The sequence below is a fragment of the Saimiri boliviensis genome, chromosome 12 (genome assembly GCF_048565385.1).
Source record: "Saimiri boliviensis isolate mSaiBol1 chromosome 12, mSaiBol1.pri, whole genome shotgun sequence".
NCBI lineage: Eukaryota > Metazoa > Chordata > Mammalia > Primates > Cebidae > Saimiri > Saimiri boliviensis.
This window is the reverse complement of record NC_133460.1, coordinates 102,678,126-102,698,473: the sequence shown is the minus strand read 5'-3', so window position 1 is coordinate 102,698,473 and position 20,348 is coordinate 102,678,126. Positions and strand designations below refer to the sequence as shown.

Here is a 20,348-nt window from a genome sequence, read left to right as displayed (position 1 = left end):
TGACTAATATAAAGAAAATTATAAAGCCATGGACTTCAGTTATGGAAATAGGCAAGAACTAACATAAATGGGAGTTATATGGCCTTTCAGAAAATAAGCTGACATTTTATATAAGGTATTTTTTAATTGCAAAATTTACATAACATAAAATTTACCATCTTAATTGTTTTTAACTGGGCAGTTCGGTTGCATTTAAGTACATTCACGTTGTGCGACCATCACCACACTCCTTCTCCAGAACTTTTTGTCTTGCAGACCTGAAACTCTGTACCCATTAAACTCTGTACCCATTCTCCCCTCCACCCAGCCTTTGACAGCTACTCTTCTGTCTCCATGAATTTGAATGCTAAGGGTATCTCCTATAAGTGGAATTATTTAACATTTGTGCATTTGTGTTTGGCATATTTCACTTATAGTGTCCTCAAATTTACTCCACATTGCAGCATGTCAGAATTGCTTTCCTTTGGAAGGCTGAATAATACTCTTTTGTATGTCCTTGTGACATTCTGGGTTTGTATTGCATTTTGTTTATGTATTCATCTTTCAGTGGACACTTGGATTACTTCTACCTTTGACCATTATGAGTAATGCTGTTATGAATATTGGTGTACAAATATCTGTTTGAATGCCTGCTTTCTCTTCTTTTGGGTATGCACCCAGAAGTGAAATTGCTAGATAATACAGTATTTTTAATGTTTATTTTTTTCTTATAAGATACAATTCTCCCCTTCCCATCTTGTAAGTTCTTGTGCTTGGAGTTTGACCTTTGCTCTGTTTCATCTCTGAGGTAGCCATATTTTGATTCATTGAGTATAGCTTTCATTGTGTATCACAGCATTTTATTAATCTGTTTTAGGATAGAAATGTTCAGATATCTCATTTTAATAAAGTGTGTTGAATAGTGCCACAATCTCAGTAGGGTTTCAGTATTGTTATTACAGTGGCTTCTTCAATATGAATAAAGTAGGAGTCCTTCTCGCTATGATGAGCTCTGTGCTGAAAATCTTTAAAATTCTATTCAACAAACATAATGTCTTTTGTTTGTTAGTAAGCAGACTCTTTTGGCACTTGGTATTTTTATTTCCATAGGAAGACTTTTAGAAATAGTGGCTTCATTTCTTGGCCAGCTTGGAAGTATAGTTATTTTCAAGTATAGTGTATACTTTCAAGTAATTATACTTGAAAGCATAGCAAAATTCTACCAGTAGTATATCTAATCTCCAAATTTTGGAGAGTTGACCATGAAAACGTCAGGGAATGGTGGGGAGGGACAGACAGTGCCTGTGGGGTTGGAAGAAACTCCAATGCTTAGACCTTTCAAGACTCTAAGGATGGAGTATAGTGAGGAGTGGCTCAAGATTTAAGGGAGCTTTCAGGCACTGAAAGGCACATAAGGCAGCAGTAACCAGTCCCTTGGGATGCAGAAGCTGGTGGCAGTCTGGTCTGAATATCTGCTTCATTTGGATCAGGAACAAAACCTTCTAGAGAACTGATACTTAGGCATTACTGGTGGTGACGAAGTAGTTCATGTCCTGCCATATGTTGAACAAGTGTCTCTAGAATCCCTTTAACAATTCTGGAAATGTGTTACCAGTTGCTGTCAGATGCTGGCTACTCCGGTGTCTGTGAGATAGTTCTGAATAAAGCTTAAGACAGGCACACAAGAAAAACCAGCAGGGTTGTAGAGTATGGCTGTCCTATTCTTAGAAATGGTATGGATTTTTGTCTCTTCACTGGTCTCTTCAGGATCATAGGTCTCAACAAGCTGGTGTCCTATTGCCGTTGCTTGTCCAGTCTTCCTTTTGGAAGATCCCAGAGTTGTGTATTATATGATCTCTTCCAAGTAGCAAGTGACTGACCAGCAGAATCCCCCAGGTCAGTCAGTTTCCTCAGATTTTGCCTTGGTAAAGGAATAAAAAGGAAGGCAAAGCCTAGTCTTCAGAGTTAAAATGTGAACTCCATGTGATCCATGCACAACTGTCCATCTTTTTGTCTTTTTCTGCTTATTAGTACCCCCATCTGAAACAAGAGGAATTCACAGAGAAGCATTTATTTTACTACAGGTTCTACGTTACTTTTAGTAGAGTTAGTAAAAGTTTTTACTAACTGAAGTTTTGAGTTGAACACATTTTACTTAAAAAAAAACAATACCCTTTGTATTTGAAATTATTTCAGACTTTTCAAGAAGTTGGGAAATTGTTAAAAGAGTTCCTATTTGTTTTCTGCTCAGATACTGGAAATGTTAATATTTTATAACATTTGCCTTCAAGTTTTCTAATTTGACATACTTTATTTAAATTTGCCAGTTGTCTCACTAATTCCCTTTATAGCAAAAGAAACTTCTTTTTCCTGGTCAATGACTTTGCATTTTCTCATCATGTTTCTTTAGTTTTCTTTAATTTGAGATGGTTCTTCCGTCTTTGTTTCTCAGGACCTTAATATTTCGGAAGAGGCCAGTTGCCTTGTAGCATGTCCCTTAAAATTTTGATTTGTCTGCTGTTTCCTAATGATTAATTTTAGGTTATACATTTTTGACGGGAAAATCACAGGAGTAATGTTGTATGTTTCTCAGTGTAAGCTATCCAGAGACTCATGCTGTCTATTTGTCCCTTTACTGATGGTGTTACTCTGATTAACTACTTCAGGTAGTGTCTCCAGATTTCTCCACTGTGACATGATTGTTTCTTCCTTTGGAATAAATAAGTGCCTTTTGGGGAGTCAGGAGATAATCTGAGACTGTGTAAATGTTCTCTTTCTCATAATGTTTTCTCCCACTTGTTTTAGCATCCACTGCTGATTGTTTTGCCTGTGACAATTTTTATTATGGTGACTGCCAAATGACTTTTGATCTTTAAAATATGATCTCATTGTACTTTTAATCTTCACCTGGCAAACTAATCTAAAACTTGGCTTACATGAGCTATTGGATTATAGATTCTTTTATGTGTCTTTGTTAAATCTCTCAGTCAATCTGACTTGGATAAAGTTTTTCTAAATGATGCACTAGGCTGGTATGGGGTCACCATGTGACATTCTGCCCACCAGTGGTTGCATATGAACTCTGTCCTTGTCTACTTTGCTTGTATTCACTACAAGCTTTCCTTTCTATGTGCAGTTTGAAGCTGTTTGTCGAAACATATAGAACTAGTGCCTTAGAGGTTTCAGAAATCTGAATTTCCTTTGAGGATATTAAGATTCTGGTTTCTTTCTTTTGCTTTGTCATACTGCAATTTCAGAAATGGGAATTATATGATACTGACTAGATGTTTTCCATTTCTTAAGGGCTATTTCCTGTCACACTTTATGACAAATGAGATTGGTTCAGAAATTCATGAGATTTTCAGCACTTGTGAGGATAGTAAATGTTTTTCTCAGTGTTCTTTTTATGTTCATACAAATACAATGCTTTGTTCTGGTAAAATAAATTTATTTGATGTGGGATTATAGCATTCTGATTAAAAGAAAAATAATTTGGGCCCTGTTCTTTGCCCTGTATAAGTGGAAAAACATCTGGAAAATGTTTGCTGTTCAGACGCAGGCATTGGAAAGATACTGATGTTACTTTCATTAAGCACCCGTGAAGAATAATCAAGATGGAATTTTTAAATAAATAGTTTAGTTTAAGATTTAATTTTACATATTTATCTCCTTGGTACCAATCACCATGGATATGAGAGATGGGATTTTGAGAACTAAGTGTGAGTTTGGGGGCAGAATCCCTTTATGAATTAAATGTATACGTGCATGGTAGGTGTCCATTTGGAAATCAGGTATACTGGTTTTTCATCAGTACCGTTTTCTTTTTTCAGGCGGCAGTGACTGGGACCTGCTGATAAAGCCTTTGCTCAGAGGCACAGGTCCCAGAGTTCTTAAAGCCTTTTTCAACCATAATAAGTGAAACTAATTTTTGATGTTTAACATTTATTTATAAGCCTATGAAACCAATGGGGCAGCATCAGTATTGAGAAAAATGCAGCCAAAAGTAGAACCATGTCTGAGAATAGGCCTTGAAAACAGTTCTATATAAAAAAAAAAAAAAAAAAAAAGTGTGCCAAAATAAGACTATTAGTGTGTTCCCGTTGTGATACAGCAAGAACGTAATTTTCCAGAATCATGTTCCCTTAAATTAATGATGACATTAAGATGTATAGATTCTGGTTTAGGGGGAATGACTCAGTCACGTTCACATGTTTGAAGCCTAGATTTTGCCGTCATCTTTGGTTTTGCCATGTAATGTGGTTGTTTGGAGACTGACCCTCCTGTTGGTTAAATACTTTGTTAATAGTCTTGGAGGAGAGATGAAGTAGAAACATATACTTGGGTTTGTGTCATACTGATGAAATTGTTCTAATTTGAAAAGTGTGTGTGTGTGTGTGTGTGTGTGAATAAAATACATATTCAAGTATGTGAGCGTATTTGTGGCTTGTTAAACTCAGATTTGGTTGGATGTACATTCCATTCATTGATAGTGATCCTTGATAATGCCACACTTTTGTACTTGCTTTTTTTATACATTGTTTATTAAAATTAAATCATACCAATTTATAGAAAACAGTAGAAACAAATATTTTAATATTAAGTGCTAAATCCTAGATTTAACCAAGGAAGCAGATTTAACCAAAAGTTTTACTAATCAAATTCACTAAATTTTATTTTAATAAAAGTTATAAATGAAATAGAGTGCTTAAATATTTGGATTTTAAAATACAGGTAAAGTTAATAATGTTGAAGTAGTAACTGCTTACTACTGATTATTTAGGTTGAACCTCATATTTTGTAAAGGGGATTTCTTTCTAGGCATCTTTATGTTAGTTTGCTATAGATAAAAACTAACTTGGTTTGGGAGCAGAACAGTGAAATTCTGCCATCCAAAGCATCATACCTATTTCTCAGGTTGATTTCAGTTATACCTGTATAGTGTGATGACAGAAATGAATGGGGAAAAGAAGGTTCCCTATGAATTTCATTTGAGCTTTCTTATGCCCTTAAAGATTAAGCTTTTTCTGTAAGTGGCTGAAACAGGATTGTCTTCGTCAGCAGCGAGTAAACCTGACTCCTTGAAAATACCAGAACTTCATGTTGTAATATGATAACAGTTTTGCACAAGCTACAAAGAATAATCATACTACTTTTTGATGATATGCAAGGCATTTAATATTTAATATTTATATCTGAGATCCTTTGGTTATAATGCACTGCCATCTGTGCTGAATCCAAAACCCTTTGATTTAGTGATACGATAAAATTTTTCATATTTTAAAGCTCAGTTTTTGAACTTACAAAAAAGGTACTAAGGCAATGACTTCAGCCTTTAGTGCTGTTGAGCTTAGTATTGTTAAGAATATAGCCAAGGTGTATCACAGGTAGAAATGATATATATATATAGATAGATATAGATATAGATATAGATATAGATATAGATATAGAGAGATATATATGTATATCTCATTTTAATGGCACCCTCTTACAGAGACATAAGTGTTGTATTGGCAGAATGAATTGTGCCAGAAATTTAATTTTTATTATAAATGAAGTAGACTGCTCACATTTTTGGATTTCAAAATACAGGTAAAGTTAATAATGTTGAAGTAGTAATAGTTTGTCAGTACTTCAAGAAGCAGGAATGGCTATTTAAAAAAAGTTTGAATTGAATTGTATTTTATAACTAAGTGAATTAAATGCTTTCTACATTTGGGTACGCTGTTAATGTATAGTCTAAGCTCTGTAGAGCAGTTGCCTAGAACATCTGAAGGCATCTCCTTGAAGAGGACGCTATATGTACATTTGAGGAAACAGATTTTTCATTTTATGTTAACATCTGAGAAGTAGTCCTTTCTCAAAAGTGCTGTGGATGCTGTAGCACTTGCTCAAGTATTCAGGACTTTTCCAGTCAGTTTATTGTTAGCTTTTGGTTTCCTTAAGAGGGTTCCACTACAATTCTTCCTTTTCATTTCAGTTCTTAGTTTTATGTAGATGTAAGTGCTATTGTCTTGATGGAAAAGGAGCTTGAAGTCCCCTCCCGCCCCCCAAAAAAAACCTTTCCCAAATAAAGCAGTTTTGATCAGAGTACCTGGAGTGTTATCATAGCTGAAGTTCAAAACATTTGTTTAAATTTTGTGTTAGAGATGCTCTCAAACTGAAGTTTAAATTTACTTCTAGTCAGTGCCATTATGTTTGCATCAAAAAAATAACTGAATTGAAAGGCAATATTACATAGTGAAGCAGACCTCTATTCTGCAATCCAGAAAACAAAATTGTTTTCTATTTTTGTGAATACTTTTCTTGGTGTAGAAATGTCTTGACAACTATCTTTCTAAGGTAAAACCGTTTGCTCAGATAGAAAACTGAACAGTATATTCCAATTAGTTGTTATAAAAAATGTATCACTGGAACCTGTGACCCTGCTGAAAGGTTGCAGGTCTTTTCTATTGTCTTAATTGTGATTTCTCGCCACTGAAGTCTGAGTAAACATAGTAAAAAATGCATTAAGTATTATTTATATGTATTTTAAGGGTTTAAATTTAGTATCTCCATTTTTATGTAAAGGAGGTTATTTCATTGCTATTAGGGATGTGTGTGATGAACATAATCTAGGTTTTGCTGTAAAAGCAAATGGTTGTTTTTTGTTTAAATGATCGTTTCATAGAGTCATCTAATGTCTGCACTCTGGCAAAATATATTTTATGTCTCTCTTTTAGATTTTACTACTGTGCCTTCTGCCCCTTACTTTTTCTTTTGTTTGCTTGTTTGTTGTTTATTACTCTTTCCAGTAAAGTGGTAGAGTTGAAGAGATCATTTTCTTTTTGGTATATTTCACTAATTCGCAATGAGAAAGAATATAGGAGACTGGGGAGGGAAAAAGCCTCTCACCAAAAAGGCTTGTGTTGGTCAGCAGCTAATTCACCACCTAGGGAAGGTGGGAACTCTGCTTTTGGAAAAGGTATGTGTGTCTGTTGAGGATCATCTTGAACTGACTCTGTTTCATTAACTTTGGTCATCTTTCAGTGCTTTTTAATGTAAAAGTTCCTCCATGTATCATTTTGTATTATGCACATTATCTGGTGGGGACTTTTAAAGGGCTATTTTAATTATTTGAAGCCTTGTTCTCCTTAGTTCTTACAAGTAATTCAGTTATTACATGTGGATCAACAATTAGCACAATGTATGGAAAATAAGCTGTGTCTTCCCAAGTAAGGGAGGGCCTGGATGAATTTCTTCGCACCTAGTTTAAGGATATGTTTGTTCCCATACAAAACTGTGCACAGCCGTGACATTGCAGCATTTTAACATGAGAAAAATAAGACTGGTGTTCAGTGATTGTTTTTTTTCTCTCAGATTTTTAGGTGTGCTTATTCAGATCTCATTACATTGAGGATGTTTTCTTTTAACCTTCGGGGTGTGATTGGGTGATCACTTCGAATGCTGTTCCTTATGCTCTCTTTTAATTATGTTTATCTGTGCTTTTAACTAACCTTAAAAAAGATTTCAGATGTTACAAGTCTAATTAAAGAGACAGACAAAGCACAGTTTATACTGTAGATTTTTTCTGCAGTTCAATTAATCAGCATGTTTTCTCTTTTAATTAAAACCATTTTAGTAAATTAAAGCCCACAGCAAAACACATATATAATTTGTTTGTAATTAGCTCTTAATTGGTGGTAGTTGAAGCTTAGCACCCTTGGTTTCTTTCTTCATGATTGCCATTTTATTAGCAGCCAGTCATTAATTAATCTTTTTCTAATTAGCTTATAAAACTGTTGATGGCACATTATTGTAAATGTGATTTTAAGTTCAAAGCTTGTTAATAGGCTTTCTTACTTAGAAGAACAGAGATAAAGAAATTGCTGAAAACAGTACTACAGTTCTTAAAAAAAAAAACTGTCTTTCTTATGGGGGCTGTGTAAAGCATCTAACAGCTTATGGTTAATTTTTTTAATGCTTTTTTCCTTTATGAATGGCATAAGTTGCTTGAATATACATGTCTGTATCCAGGAGTAATTTCAGCAGTAGAACATCTTTTTCTTCCTCCTTTGGAATAATGTAATCTACATATAATTTGAAGCCTTAATAGTCGTCATTAAAACAGGTGTTATGTAAATAATTTCACTGTGAAATCAAAGTTGAGTATATGAATCATATATGCACATATACACAGGTATATGAATGATATATGTGCATACATACATATATGATAAAAGATATACATTTGTGTTTTAAAAACAATTTATTGAGTTATGCTTTGAAATAAAGTGATAGGAAGTTCTAGGTATAAAAATAAATGATGGGTGTGTATACAGTTGTACACGTGTATAGCTATATGTGGTACACAAATGTGCAAACATATACAAACTGTGCATGCACATTTTAAGATGACAGTGAAATTAGGTTATTTCTTAGAACAGAGAAAATGATTTGATTTCAAGTAGGAGTTCAGTGACTGGATGTGGCCTAGCTTATCTGCTGTCACCAGAGCTTTGGCATCTCAGGTGTGACCTTAGAGGGAAGGTACCAGTTCAGATGTAGGTATCTTGAATTTACTATAGTATATACCATATTAAATTGTGGTTTGAGTGAAACACATTAGTCACATTATATTCTTTGTTGAAATATACCACCAGTTTCTTAAACTGCATGGCATTCTGAGCTGTTTCTTTAAAATCTATTTTAGTACAGAGTTTCAAAAGTTATTTTTTAAAAACACAGTATTATCAGTCATTGGAAGTGCTTTTTCTTATTTGCTTCTTGAACTTTGTATGTTATTTCAACTTTGGCTATTTCCTTGCTTGTTTTTTGGGAGGCATTTTATGATGCCTTGCAAGAGACACTAGAAAGGGATAGCTGACAAGGAAAAAATTAAAAATTGGATAAAAAGTAAATGAATAATGTCATATTACTAAAAAGATGAGAGGCTAATTTGTGCCGACTTTTTGCTAATTTTGTTCAAGCCTCAAAATGAGGAGCTGTCACCCGTTCTGTGTAGCACTGATGACAGTGCCAATGATCCATGAAATAAGCTGCCGCTGGCTTTGTTCTGATAAGAATGAACAAATCTGCACAATGTTCGGCTCCCAGAATCTCATTTTCATACTTGCATGCAGGCTAAAAGAAATAAGCTGTTTGCAGGCTTGATTAATCAGACATTGGAGGGGTTTTTGTCTCTTTGATCTCTTTCGTCTCCTAGGTAACTTGCTTGACATTAATGTTGAGCTTGAGTAAAGACAATCAAGAATTGTCGACCAAACTGATATAAAAATTAAAGACCTTAACACTTTAAGTACTCCAGTAATGGTTCCGCTTTACTTCAGAAAACATCTGTTTTCATTTAATTAAAGAACAAAAGAGAATGGCATAAATATTTTTCATAGAGACCTATTATTCCATAAAAAGTTAAAGTATGATAATTGGTATTTTTAAATAAGTGCCTTGAAAGTGTCCAAAAGGGAGGAAAACTTTATAAATCTGTAACAAGCTAGTAATTTTGAGAGAGTAAAATATGTTCTGAAATGGATAAGAAATTTACAGTTATGCTAGAGTAAGCTGTTTGAATCAGATGCTTCAAATGATTATCAGCAAACTTTATAATGACAAGCTTCTGCAAGAAAAACTAACTTTATTTTGAAGTTCTTGTCTTTTAAAAATCTGTACTGTTACAAGGATGTGCCATTATATCTATTTTACAACCCAATATGATTTACACACGCTAAACCTGTAAAATTGAAAGGAGTTAAAAAAATGTCGCCGTGCATTTGCTTGAGGTTATGCAGACGCTTTTACAAATCTTCCAAGTGGCTGTAAAGATGAATGCCTCAAGGGTCCAGCCAGGGCCCTGCTTTTCCAACCAGCTAAAGCCCTTATCTTAAATCCAAGCAAAGTACCATTAATCTTTTTGAAAGACCTTTTATGGCTTTTAATATATCCCAAATTAGAACATTTTACACCCTTGGTTCCTGAAATATGGTGATAAAAAGCCTTTAGAGCTTAATTTTCCTTACTGCATGCTCTGACCAATTTGCAGTTCTTTGTGATAATGTTTAGACACCTTAATTAAAATGCAGCAAAATATTGGATGTTCTATATGGAAAATGCTGATACTTTGGCTACACATACAAGAAATTTTGTATATATTTTTATTCATTTAAAAAAATTTATTTCCACATTGTGTTGCTATAGTTATCTGATGACCCAAAACAATTTTTTAAATATAAAAACATTGACCAAGCTTCTGTGATGTTTACGTTGGGCATGAAGATGCATTTTTCTTTTTATAGAAGGGAAAGGGAGATTCTTGTTGGCCTTTTTATTTGTTTGTAATACTGTAACTCAGCACGATATTCTTTTTTATTCTGGAACCAGTCAAGGTTAGTCATCTTGACTGGGAAACTGCATTTCCTCTCAACTGCCTCTTTCATAGAAGGTCTTATTATCCTTTTATATTTGCAAGTATTTTTTCTTTCTCCACAGAAATAAGTGAGACACATTCATTTTAATTATACAAAGGACACAAAAAGACTATGAGTTTTCATCATCATTACAAGCTAAAAGATTTCTTTCTGTAGAAAATACACAGACCAGGTTTGTTTAGTGTTTTATCAGCTGAAGAACATTTTATTTAACCTAAGCCAAGGTAAAATACAGTTAGAAAATACACCTTTTATAGGATCAGGTCTGTTTGAAAGTGTTGGCCTATGTACCTAGTCATTTATTAGAGTTCTTAAGTTCACAAAATGATGGAGCCCTCTCATGTAAATAGCTGTTTAATATGTTCTAATGAATTCTTTTTAACAAGCATATACTGTCTTAAAGAACATGTACTCTAAATCTTTATTGTGATGCTGGTTGTGCTGGATTTGGCCTTAGCATTGCTAGAGCACTAAAAGCTTTTACATTCTTAAGAGTACATGACCATGTCAAGGTGAAGAGTCTATTGAAGTCAAATGACTGCATGCCCAGTCATAGGGAGCTGCTCTTTGGCTTGTTTAGGACAGCCATGTTGGGGAATTCCAATGAGAAAAAGAAAAGGGTAAGCTATGTCTTAATTGACAACAGTTTTAGAAAGTAATTTTCTCACATTGTTACTAGTACATGGTAAATAAGGTTCAGATCATTTTTGTTTCTTATAGTCTCAGTTTAAATTAAGGTAACCTAGCTGAGTGGGCCAATTTTGGTGGGTGGTTTTGGCAAAACTGAATTTGCATTTGATAAAACACATAGGAATGGAGTTAATGGAGAAATGTGGATTTTTCTGTTTTACCTTTTGGCAATGGGGAACAGGAAAGAGACTAAATTGTGCACTTGAATGTGGGGAGACCTATATGTATCTTAAACACAAGTAGCCAGCTACGACTTACAGCAGATGATAGGTATATTTACTGCTCCCTTCGTAGCCTGCTGTACCTCCACATTTCCCAGCCCCCTTGTATTTAGTTGGAACCATGTGAGTAGTTCTGACCAGTGGGCTGTGAGCAGAAATGATTTGTGTCACTACTGAACTAAAGCATCAAAGAGCCATTGTGAGACCCTCCAGCTTCTTCTCCACCATAATAATTCTGAAAGTCACATGTTGAGATACTGGCATCATAAGTTAGAGGAAAGCCCTGCCCATCCACAGGGACTTAAGGTGAAACAAGAAATAAAAGTTAGTTAGTGAGATTTGCAGATTTGTTGGATACTGGAAGATTGACTAGCCTTACTAGTTGACAGGTATTAGCTTGATTTTTTTTTTTACATGTATGATACGTGGATAGTTTTTCAGTGGATAGAAATTTCATCTTAATGATAAATTATGTCACAGCCTCCTTCCAGAATTTCATTTTCTCCTGGGATGATGATGATACAGCCCTTTGATTCTTAACCTTTTTTATTTGGTTGACTTATGTGAACTTTTCTACAATAAAGAACTGCAAATGAAAAAAGAGCCAAAAGAACAAAGCCAGCATTGAACGGTCAGATGTAAACTGCCAACTCCTTTTCCCAAGCCCCACGATTTGAAAACAACCTTTTTTGTTCAATGCTGTATCTCCAGCACCTAGAACAGTGCCTGGAAAATTATGCATGTATGCCTTCATAAAATTTGTTGAATGCATGGTACCCTTTTAAAAAGAGGAGCATGACAGTAGTGCTGCTAAATATGGGTTTGAGTTTTGAGAAGACACTGAGGCTGATCTGCTTTACAATGAATCATCCTTTCTTCATCACCTTTCCTGTTGATGTTGACCAGTTTGGCACTGTAGTTCAATTATTAACTTTCGTCCATTTGTTTATGTTCTTTATATATATTCTTTACTGAAAAATCCAATCTATTTTTGCTCTCATTTATAAACTCCAGATAGAACTTGATTACTACTTGTTGATTTCATCCTAAAGGAAACTGTTCTCCAAGATTAAGCTGAAGGACATGTCAAGCATGCCACACTTTGCTCTTCTAAGTTTGCTTCTTTCCTTACACATGTGCTGTTAACCTCCTGCCATGCCTTACTATTGGCAAGCAGGTCCCTAGGACTTAGGCTTTAATCTGTTGACTTGAGAGTGGCTTCTAGGTCATTTCTTCCTTTTCACATGTCCACTAATATGCATCAGATTGAGTACAAGGGATAGAAAAGGCAAGAAACACCGAAAGAGGTACTTAGTTTTTGTTGTTTAACCTGGGTTCTTAATGGACACTCTTGAGCCATTTGCATTGGTGGACATTTTAAAAATAAGAGCACGCTAAAAGTAGAAGATATCATCATGCTTATTCTAGAGATACTTGCTAAGGAACAGTTCTGCAGCCAGAGAGCTTTGTAGAGCAGAGTGTATAACTGTACGCTGAATGGCTGGAGAAATACAGAAACAAGGCCTGTTTTAGGTTGAGTTGAAGAAGACTTCTGGGATAAGGGGATTTCACTGTGAATGGACCTTACAGGACTGGCAGATATGTGTAAGGGGGCACACATAGAGGGCCCTGCACAGTGGACACTTAAGCACTGTGGTCCTGGTGCCCAGCCTTTTCACCTTAGCATCCCTGATATTCTTTCTTCTGTCAGTGAATTGAAAGCTATTGCCCATCATACCAATGCATTTATGAAATAGTAATTAGCTTTCCCATGTTTTATTAATCACATCTGTGACTGCCAATCAGCACTTCTGATCAGGATGAGATAACTGGTGTGACCATGCTGAGTTGCTGTAATTCTAGCCCAGAGCAAAGAAACTTGATGTCTCTGTCAGTGTCTGCAACCTTATCAGGGGTAAATTCCTGTTCGGCCTGCTGCAATGCTGAAATAGCTTGAAGATCCTCATTACTACCTTTGTGGACCCTCGAGGGGCCTCAGTTTGAGAAGGATTTCCATCCAGGAGACTGGTATAACTAGGGTAAAGGGTCTGTTGGTAGTCAAGGGAGATATGGGTCATATCTGTGTATTCATTATACTTTGTTTGAGGGGGATGAATGTAGAATCTCTGATTTCTAGACATGGCTTTCTTATCCACAAGTTCTCAATTATTTGTATAAATATATTGTATTAGCTTGAATATTTATTTTCATTTTTTTTTTTCTTTTTTTCTCCTTTGGAATTCTTAGCTTGGTGTCAAAATTGCCAAAGCAGTTGCCTGCCACAACTTTGTAAAAGCCAAAAAGGAGGTTGAAAATTCACAGGCTGCCCGAAAAAAGAAGAAACTCGCATGGGGGTGAGTTCACTTAACATTTTTAGTAGTAGTTCTTCTGACTTCATAGAAATTGTAGAAATTCTGCTAATATATTTTGTGATCTAGTTTGTGTATAACTGTTACTCATTTTACTTTTTTTGTCTTTGTTGAATATCAGATTATAAATATGGAGGCATTTCTTCATCCTGTTTAATGTTTATTTTGTAATCATTGGAGTATGTGAAAAATTTTTGTTTTGCTTTGGTCTCTTAAGTAAACATGTTCAGCAAAGTCTTTCTTTTCTTAAGAAATAAATTGAAATTTTTATGTTCTTCATTTTAGGTTTGAAGCAAAGAAGAGATGGGAAACCAAAAGCAACATGGGATATATGTAACCTGCCAGAGTGCTTCAAGACATTTGTACTCAAATGCTGAATTTACTGAGAACGTTTTCCTTCCTATGTTAAATATGTCAGACAATTTGATAGAACTAGAACACAAATAAGCATAAAATTTGGGATTTTGATTATCAGCTCTTTTCAATCTTTCTCTAAGGACTTTGTCCTATTGCAGTGAATAAAATGAAGCATTCTGTTATTTATATAAGAAATGTAAGAGAAAATATAGAAAGGAAAGGATGGGATTTTGTTTATTTATTTGTATGGACCCACAGTATAAAATCAGTTTTGCTGCTTTTCATTCATTTGGTTTAGTATAGCCAGTGAGCTTCTTTTACTTTCTTCTTATTTTGAGACAGAGTCTCACTCGCTCTGTCACCTAGGCTTGAGTGCAGTAGCCTGATCTTGGCTCACTGCAACCACTGCCTGCGGGTTCAAGTGATTCTCATGCCTCAGCCTCCTGAGTAGCTGGGATTACAAGTGAACGCCACCACACCCGACTAATTTCTGTTGTATTTTTAGTAGAGATGGGGTTTTGCCATGTTGATTAGGCTGGTCTTCGTCTCCTGGCTGACCTCATATGATCCACCTCCCTCGGCCTCCCAAAGTGTTGGGATTACAGGCATGAGCGACCATGCCGGCCTTGTTTATTCTTATCTGTACCCAGTGTAACTACATGTTTGCTGGAACTGTGTTTTTAAGATTGACAATTGTTTATAATGGATTAGTCTAAATGCCAAAAAGTCTCAGTTAATACTGTCTTTATAAATGACTTGACCTTAATGTTATAAAAGTAGTTACTGATTTTTTACTGGAGGCAGACTTGATATTTCAGAATTGTATAGTAAAAGCAATTTATTAGTTTTGGTGTACTTTCAGATAAACTTACAATAAAGAAAGGGCCAAATGTAGTATTTGGAAGATGATTTAATTTCAACAACACCTAAAAATGTCTTCCTAAGTATCTTTCTTAGCCATGTCATTCTTTAAATTATGAAAGGTTCTTAGAAGAGATAATGGTGTAAGTGTATTAAACAGACAATTATAACTCCAGATAATATAACTTTGAACGTTCTAAGAACTGGTTTGTTTTGGTTTTCCTCCCATTCCCCATTCCTCCTTGAAAGACTGAATTAATTAATGAGCAGAAAGAAAGGATTGGTAACATGGGAAGTTGTTTTCATTAGATGTGCATTTCCTGCTTCTAACAGGAAAGGGGCTCAGGGAAATCATAAAACAAGTGGGTGAGCAAGACCAGGATTGAGTGTGTTGGCACCTCCCTGCTCAGTGCCCAGCAGAGGTAAAGAACCACTCAACATGGTTTTTTTCTTTGGTCTTTGTCAGAGGTTTCCTGGCTGTCTGCTATAAACTTTCTCTCGGTTGATAATATAAATTCAGAAACATATAAAATGAATCATAATTATAATGATATAACTGTTATTTTTAGATTTAAAATAGTAACACTTTTTTTTTTAATTTATGGTGGCACATTTGTAAGTTTGTTTTCCTATGTTCTGGAATAAAAGAATGCCTAGCTCATATTTAAGCATCAAGAAATCATATCTTACTTTCATTTAGTTGAGAAAAGCCAGCATAGAGAAAGCAACATTTTAGAAGATTATGTGTCATATTAATTCGATATCCAGACCAAATGTTGGAAAATCTTATTTTATTATTTAATACCCCTTGTTCCATTTTACAGATACGATCATATAAAACTCACCTACAATATTCATTTCAAACTGCTAATGGGTCAATATAGACTTTCAGTGTAGAAACCTTTCCTCTAAAAATCTATTATGGGGGAAGTGGTTTTGTCTGAAATCCTAAAAATATTATTTTTGAGCAGGTGAGTGGTATAGATATTCTCACACATGGGGTCCCAATACAGGCATTTCTCTTTGACTTTGTCTCTTTTTCCTCTCTATGCCGTAGAGCATTTAGTGACCCCTGCAGGCATATTGCACTTCCCATACTGAGGCCTTGCCAGAGTGGCCTTCTGTAGGGTCTGACTCTCCAGCCAGGAAAGCCCTTCTTCAGCTTGCTCCAGTGCCCACAGTTGGCCCCTCAGCGCCCCCTCGGGGTTCTCATGTAGATGGGAACATTTTAACTCAGCGGAAGGCAGGTATTGCTGCAAAATTAAGTGTAGCGGTGGCTCATTTAATAAGGGAAGCCACATCTCCCAAATCATTGCTCTTTTCGAGGCATGGGTTGTGGAAAGCTCTAAAACATGATATAGCAGGAGAAAGGGTTGGAGGGAAGGCTGTGTGAGGACAGATTATCATGGGTTGGCCCTGCTGACATGTCATTTGAGAGCGGTTTTATTTGATCCTTTCTAATAGGAATTAGGCATTTTACTCATAGGAACATTATTCCTAGAGTACACGTGCTGCTCAAAGGATGTAGTTACTTGTCCACTCCATTCTAGTCACAGAAAAATAAGGATTCTTTTTGGATTCATCAGTAATAACTTTGGTTCCTAAAGCTTCAGCATGTGCGTTTTCTACCACCAGAATGCCTGAGTTAGATCAGAAATGTAAACGTCAGTTATTGTTAACTGAAATTAACATGTTTCAGGCCATTGGTATGGCATTAATGTAACTATGATTTACTGTTTAAGTACTTTAGGCTAAAACAACTTACTAAAGAATGGTAATTTTGAGCTTACAGTACCAGTTCTGAGAAGTGAAGTTGGCAGTGCATTCTTGTTTGGGTGCCCTCAGGATGTTTCTGATTTTCAGCAGAGCATTCTCTGTCTTTCACCAAAAGGAGAGTTTGAATATGTAATCTTAGGTTTGCCATAATTAGTTCCGATGACAGAATTAAATACCTCAGCCAAGACTGTAAATCAGTACGTAAACAGGTTTCTGCAACTGATCATAAATCTCAAACTCCATATTTTAAACACACTTATTTTTTTAGGCTGACAGATAAGGGAGCAGCAGGCTAATGATAGGAATAAAATGTTATCTGAATAAGTCACAACGTAGAACTCACATCAAAATCTTCTGATTTTCTTTATATCTTTTGTCTAAAGTATTATCTTTTACCTTTTGTCTAAAGTATTATCTTTTAACTATTAGCTTATTAATAACTTAAGACAAATTTGAATTCTCAGAAAATGAAGATACAATTTATAAAATGTCCAAATTTTTGGTAAGACATTACTTTTTAAGCAATGTAGTCTTGGTAAATATAAAACATATTGTATGAGGTTGTTGTTTAAACAAAGTGAGAGTTGTACATCGTTTTTTAAGAGATGACAAAGTGAGGAGGCAAGGCGATGTTATGTCAGATCTCATTTTGAAGTTAGTGAAACCTAGTCTAATCCAGAACCAATTGAATCCAAGTTTTCCATTTTGGCAGAAGTTGCTTTTATTTTTAGTATCTGGCAGAGCAACAAATGCTTTGCATGTCAATTTAATATTTTTCCTGCCAACTGTTTATTCATTGGCTTAAAATTTACACTCTACTAAAGTCTTAGCTCTGACTTTCATGAAACAAATAGTAATATTTGGACAAAATATGTACATGAAAATCTTTTTCCAGAACCAAATGTAGATTGGTATTTGTGACATCAATGACTTCTAGCATGGTGACGGATCTGAAAATACTCTGAAAAGTGAAAGGCTGTGCAAACCCACTGCAGTACGTCTCAAGTGATTTTTATTATGAGGTAATCAGAGATCTGGGTTTTCAAATTTAAATTAGTGGGTGACTTTATGCTAGAAAGTAGAATATGTGTTAGAATAAGTTTACCAATATATATTTGCTCTTGGCCTTTGTAGGAGGATACTGAGACAATAAGATCCATTTTTCATTTTTGAGGTTGGGGCACTCTGTAGATTTGGTAACATGTGGAACGGCATTCTTTATTATTTTATCGTCCCTCCACACTGCTTGCCTTAAAAGAAAAAAAAACCTACACACATTTCCTAGTGTTACTGCTGTAATCAGTACAGACTTGCTGGGAAGTGATTCTTGCCTTCAGTAAAGGACACGGCAGCATGTGGCCGATGGAGATTGCCATGAGGAAACTTGGAAAGGCATCGAACCATTTTGTGCTAAAGTGAAGTGTGTTGTCTCTTCAGTATCTCCACTTCCTCCATTGTGAGTATTCTGGAGGTGTCTGTTCACTTTGCCAGAATTTCTTCAAATACAGCGATGCTTCAGATTAGCTTTCTGCCACATTAGCTTTCTTGGTCTTAATCCCTGGAACACAGCTATAGGCTTCTGGGGGATAGGTTATTAAATGCCATGCAGTGTGCTATGTTTTTAAATGTGCATGTAAAATTAAGAATTAGCTGAGGAATAATTATCTTTTTATTAGTAGTAGTAACATTTTTAGATTCAAGTAAAGTTTGTTTTCCAAGCGAGATGACATTTTTAAGAAATTGAATTTAAGTACATGCTTTTATATCTAGACCAGGTTTCTCAAGGAAACAGAATACAAGGGAATGAAAGGGGAAGGAAGGGTAGTGCCCAAGAGACGCCTCGGCTCCTAAGTGCTCCCCTGCCAGGTTTCACCCCTGCTTACCCACTGGCACCGTCCTGGCAGCTCCAGCCCACACCTCCTCCTGGGCCCTGGGCTGCCTCTTGCTGAACAGCTCCAGGGGGCCTGCTATGTGACGGGAATGGAATGAGGTCATCTTTTTCCACCTCTAATTTCTGAAGGGTGTGTCTGTCCAGTGTTTACTTGTTCATTGAACTTAAAGCTTTAGAAACCAACAGCTACAGTACAAGCTGTAATTATTGATGTCTGTTTCATATTCATCTGTAAGTTCTGGCATTTGATCAAGAAGTTAATATATCACTTCATCTTCAGGCTGAATGTGTCTCAGCTATAAAGGTTTTATTGTTTGATGGATAGCATACAATTATGACTGCCCACAATAAAAAGTGTTTTCATTTGTAAGATGGGTGATACTAGAAGTAATTATGAACGTCACAAGGAATGGCGAAACAATGAAGCTTTGCGTTTCTTTGAATTTCTCTTTACATAATGCCTGAGGAACATTTGCTGAATGCCTACTATATGTCAGATAAACTAACTCTTGCAGATGCAAAGATGAATAAGCTCAATCTAATAGGAAATATATGTAAATCACGTTTTAAACAACTTGATTTTCAGGTGGGCTATTAGAAAATCAGTGAGTTGGCCGGGCGCGGTGGCTCAAGCCTGTAATCCCAGCACTTTGGGAGGCCAAGGCGGGTGGATCACGAGGTCGAGAGATTGAGACCATCCTGGTCAACATGGTGAAACCCTGTCTCTACTAAAAATACAAAAAATTAGCTGGGCATGGTGACGCGTGCCTGTAATCCCAGTTACTCAGGACGCTGAGGCAGGAGAATTGCTTGAACCCAGGAGGCGGAGGTTGCGGTGAGCCGAGATCCCGCCATTGCACTCCAGCCTGGGTAACAAGAGCGAAACTCCGTCTCAAAAAAAAAAAAAAAAAAAATCAGTGAGTTTTTCTTTGCCAAATACAAAGAAATATCTACATATAAGAAGTAACGTTAGACTTAAAAATGTTAGTTACCTGAGTATGCACTTACTGTACAGGTTGCTGAATTTCCTAGCTAGGCAGTCAGCTATAGTTGCTCACCGGCTTAGTGACTGATCCGTACCTGCCACATCAGATTGGGTGAGATTGTCGCCCTGTCTGTCTCCTGGAGGTGATGAGCATTGGTGGGGTTTGATTCAGGAATGAATGCACTTGTTCTGCACACTGTACTCAGTGATTTTAAGCTTAGAATTTTCTTAGATTGCATCAACATGTCCTTGATTTTGGCTTGGCAGGGTCACAGTGCCTGCCCATGTTAAGGTAATGCTTGCTACTGCTATAGATATGCTCCTCCAAATACAATGACTCAAGCACAGTACATTTCTTGTTCATGGGACAAAGACAGCTGCTTGCTATCAACAGGGGCTCTGCCCTGCGCTGTCATTAAGAGACCCAGTCTGACAGCGACTCACCACCTTCTTTCCCTAGTAATCCTGAGTGTCCCCATGCCAGTCAGCTGGAAGCGAAAAGAGCATGGAAGGGCACTGGTGGGAAGTTATGGGCCTGGCCTGAAAGTGGAATACATTAGTTCTCACTTTGCACTGGCTCAGACTTCCTTCATCACACCTAACCACAAGGGAGGCTAGAGAATGTAGACTGAGAGAAAAGAGAATAAATTTTAGTAAATAGCTCACAGTAACTGCCACATTGCCTCAGTCACATATGATAAAGTAGTAACTTTACATTTTGCTGACACTGAGTAGCACAAACTACTATATGTGATTTGATGGAGTCATTTTTACTTGGGTGTGTTGACAGAGCTGAGT

The 20,348-nt window shown here is 36.1% G+C and overlaps 1 protein-coding gene across 3 annotated transcripts in view; it reads left to right on the top strand.

Moving 5' to 3' along the window:
* The window catches only part of FAM204A (family with sequence similarity 204 member A), a 37,830-nt gene extending 18,895 nt beyond the window's left edge, over window positions 1-18,935 (top strand). For all 3 annotated transcript variants that reach the window (XM_003922158.4, XM_003922157.4, XM_074382956.1), the window contains 2 exons: window positions 13,559-13,665; window positions 13,966-18,935. In XM_003922158.4, the coding sequence (XP_003922207.1) occupies window positions 13,559-13,665; window positions 13,966-14,017 (159 nt within the window). In that variant the 3' untranslated portion in view covers window positions 14,018-18,935. The remainder of the gene's footprint in view (window positions 1-13,558; window positions 13,666-13,965) is intronic.
* Window positions 18,936-20,348: the final 1,413 nt, after the last annotated feature.